The 3,625-nt window shown below is 35.1% G+C and overlaps 1 protein-coding gene across 1 annotated transcript in view; it reads right to left on the reverse strand.

The window, feature by feature from the left end:
• Positions 1–326: 326 nt before the first annotated feature.
• Positions 327–3,625, reverse strand: part of LOC117612892 (cyclic nucleotide-gated ion channel 1-like) — a 12,288-nt gene continuing 8,989 nt past the window's right edge. Inside the window, exons 6-8 of the mRNA XM_034341527.1 lie at positions 1,036–1,073; positions 539–925; positions 327–347 (exon numbers count right to left, since the gene is read on the reverse strand). Of these exons, the coding sequence (XP_034197418.1) occupies positions 327–347; positions 539–925; positions 1,036–1,073 (446 nt within the window). The remainder of the gene's footprint in view (positions 348–538; positions 926–1,035; positions 1,074–3,625) is intronic.

Raw genomic sequence — 3,625 nt, forward strand, 5'->3', positions numbered from 1 at the left:
ATATACTGCAAAACAGAAGATCAGATAGCAGACATTTTGACTAAAGCTCTACCTAAGGGTCGGTTTGTGAGGCTGAGAAGCTTGCTTGGTGTGAAATCAGCTAAAGGATTAGAAGGGAGTGTTGAAATATAATCCTGCAGCAGATTTCTTAGAGCTGAAGCTATTCTCTATATTGTTCTGTTTTGGTCAGTCTATTTAAATGATGTAATGAGAACCATTAGATCATAGTCTAGGTGGATTCTCTAGCTTAGATTTGCTATGACAAGTGTAAGTTTCTAATAGGATGACAGCTGTAAATTCTGTTAGAAGAGAATCACAATTCTCTTCTAACAGTCACACATTGTAAGCTGCAGGTTCAGCAGAAATTAATAGAACAGTGCTTTTCATATTCCTCTCTCCATTCTCTCTAGCAAAATGCTCTAGAAGAGCACCTCTTCCTAAATCTAAGAAACTGATAAAACTAAGAATGATAACAGGATGGAAGGTGAGAATTAAATTATTCATATTTTATATATCTTCTAAATAGAGAGGAGCTTACTTTCTGAAGAATAGTTACCACCATGCGCAACTCGTTGATATGCCGCCTGGAACTAAAGCTCAAAGTCGCCATGTCTGTGGCAGAGAGAACAAGGGCTTGAACATCATCAATGGCCTGAACAGACTGGTTTATGGGTTTTGCATCACTAAAGGAGGTCCACAATGTGGAAACTAGAAGTTCCTCTCCATAAAAATCTCCTGGGCCTAGATGTTCCAACTGAGAACCATCTGTCTTTTCAATGATTACGCGTCCGTCCACAATGAAAAGCATCATTTGAAGTGTTTCATCCTTGTTTATAATGATTTTTCCAGGAGTGTACTTCTTGGGATGAAGCTTCTCAGATATTTCTACCAAAACTCCTTCGTCCATGTCTTTAAGTAGTGGCACCTAGAAATATTTGAGAAAAATAATTAGCAATTAAAAATATAATATATATCATCATTGGATATGAATAATGGTTGTGAAAATTTAAATATGATGTGTTTGGATGAACCTACCTTCCTCAGCCTACTCAACGGGCTGCAACTTTTGATTTCTTGGAGGGGAAGAATAGAGTGGATTTCCCTAACCACATCAAAATCCGAGTTTTCAACAAGTTCCCTTTGTATCTCTTCCATGATCTTCGGCTTTCTACTAAGGGGGATGCCATGGCCAGAGATCCATGATTCTACTTTTGGGTCAATTTCTTTAATCTTTCAACAACAAAAAAAAGATAATAGTAAAACATTCAATATACCAAATATTGCCCTTGATTAATGAATTTATTAAGTATTGAAACTTTTAATTAAATAAGGATAATACAATAAACTAACATTTTTTTTTTCATATTAAAAAAATTTAAAATAAAGACCAAAATAAGAAAATAAGGTCATGTTTTCATGGAACACAACTTCTCTTTATTTTTTATTTTGTTGGATTCTCTTTCTTAATTTTGAATAAAAAATAAAAAAATAAAAAACCAATTGACACACACTGACATATTTGGCACATTAATTCGACAAACATAAAGAGAACATTATATGAATCAAATAAGTAACATCATTGTTTATTAGTAGCTAGCTATTTATCTTTACTGTCGTTTCCGTTGTATTTGAGAAATCATGAAATCTTTATTTGTTTGTTTGTTTTTTTTTTTTTTTGAGAATCTTTCCTATTGAGAGGGGCGATAACATACTAAACTCACACACACTACACGAATATTAGGACTCAAACTCAGAACCTTGCCTGAGGGAGTAAATACTCCATACAACTTTGCCTGAAAAGAACCTCAGTTGAATAGTTTACTATTCAATTCACGGTATTTTGATTAGAATCAGTGTACTTGGTGCTCAAGTTCTCTTATTTATATATATTTATTAATAATTTTGGGTGTGGGTGTGGGTGTTATGGATCCATGAATTTTTAAAGACTTATTTACTGTAGTGCCCCCCAAAATTTTGGTCAAATCTTACTTTGCCCTCTGAAAGTTAAAGTGACTCACTTTTCATCATTGACCAAGATTTGGTGTCCCATGTTCAACTCCATCCAAAAGTCAATTAAGTTTGATAACGTGGCAAAGGTATATTTGTAATTTCTTATTGATCATTTACCTGCCAATTTGAGTGGGTGATGTGGCAAAGTGGAGCCCACTCTAGTATGAACAAAATGTTAATAAAAGATCTTTTACATTTAAATACTTTAAAGAAGTAGAAATCAATTAAACAACACAATAAAATAACATAAAATTGAAAAAAAAATGTAACAACCCGATCCTAAATTATTAGTTAAACATTAAATTATTCAAGGAAAAAGACAATTTTACCCTGAGAATATTGAAATGATTTAAGAGTTGACTTTTATTCGGGGAAGATTAAATGATTAAAATAAGAGGAAATGAATTTAAAGGGAAAAATTAATAAATAAATAAATTCAAATAAACAACAAAATAAAATTATTTGAATTAATTAAGGTTTTTGAAAATTAAAGATATTATTTATTATAAAAAGGGGCGAAAAGGTCATTTTAAGTTTGGGAAGGTATTTGAAAATTTCGATTGGATGTTGCGCAGAGCACATCGAAACGAATCCGTAGACACGTAGTGACTCGAATCAGAGTTGTAACGAAAAAATGGCGATCAAAAGAAGTTCAGTGGCATAACCATAAATATTTCAAAGTTCAGTTTTTTTAAACCCAGAATTTTTGCATTTTGGGGAGCTCGACCAGTCGACTTCAAGAGGTGATTTCTCTCAACTCTGACCACCAATTCAAGCAAGACCGGTCCCGTTAGAACCACCACACTCCCCTCTTCCAGCCCCAGCCATAGTCGCCAAAAACGGCCAAAAAACAGGCGGTGTTGGGATAGCTTTTTCGTAAACTTTTGCCGGTTCATTCTCCCTCCTCCAGCCCCCGTTTCATGTGAGTGAGGTATGTTTTCTCACCTATTTTTCATGATCTAGCTGATGGTTGGTGTTAATAAATGTGTTTTAATAGGTTGAGAAGTTTTAGGAAATGTTCAATTTACAAGGGAGACTCTGTCGTTGCTCTGACGTTGTTGATTTTAGGGGCAATGTTAAGGTATATTGAAGAGAACCAAGAAGTGAATGTGGGAGTAAATTAGTTTCACTAAGGTATCTGCGCATAGAAAAGAAAAAGCTGAAAAGTTGAAAGTACTGAGTCCGCAGAAATGAGATAAAAATTGTCAGGAGCTTACAAAAGTTAAATCACTACATAAAAGAAATTACAGGAGCGGAAATGTCAGAGGAAGTCAATGACGAGTTATATGGAAATGAGTGAGTTGTGAGCTTGGCTTACACTAGTAAAAAAAACCCCTTGCGCGACCAAATTTTGCGCGACGAAAAATTATTCGTCGCTCAAAGTCACTTTGCGCGACGAAACTTGAAACTTCGTCGCTCAAAGTCTTGCGCGACCAAATTTTGCGCGACAAAAAATAATTCGTCGCCCAAAGTCACTTCGCGCGACAAACTTTTGCGCGACGACAATACATCATCGCTCAAAGTCTTGCGCGACCAATTTTGCGCGACGAAAAATAATTCGTCGCTCAAAGTGACTTTGCGCGTCGAAAAGTAAACTTCGTCGCGCAAAGTCCTT

Source organism: Prunus dulcis, unplaced genomic scaffold, assembly GCF_902201215.1.
Source record: "Prunus dulcis unplaced genomic scaffold, ALMONDv2, whole genome shotgun sequence".
Classification (NCBI taxonomy): Eukaryota; Viridiplantae; Streptophyta; class Magnoliopsida; order Rosales; family Rosaceae; genus Prunus; species Prunus dulcis.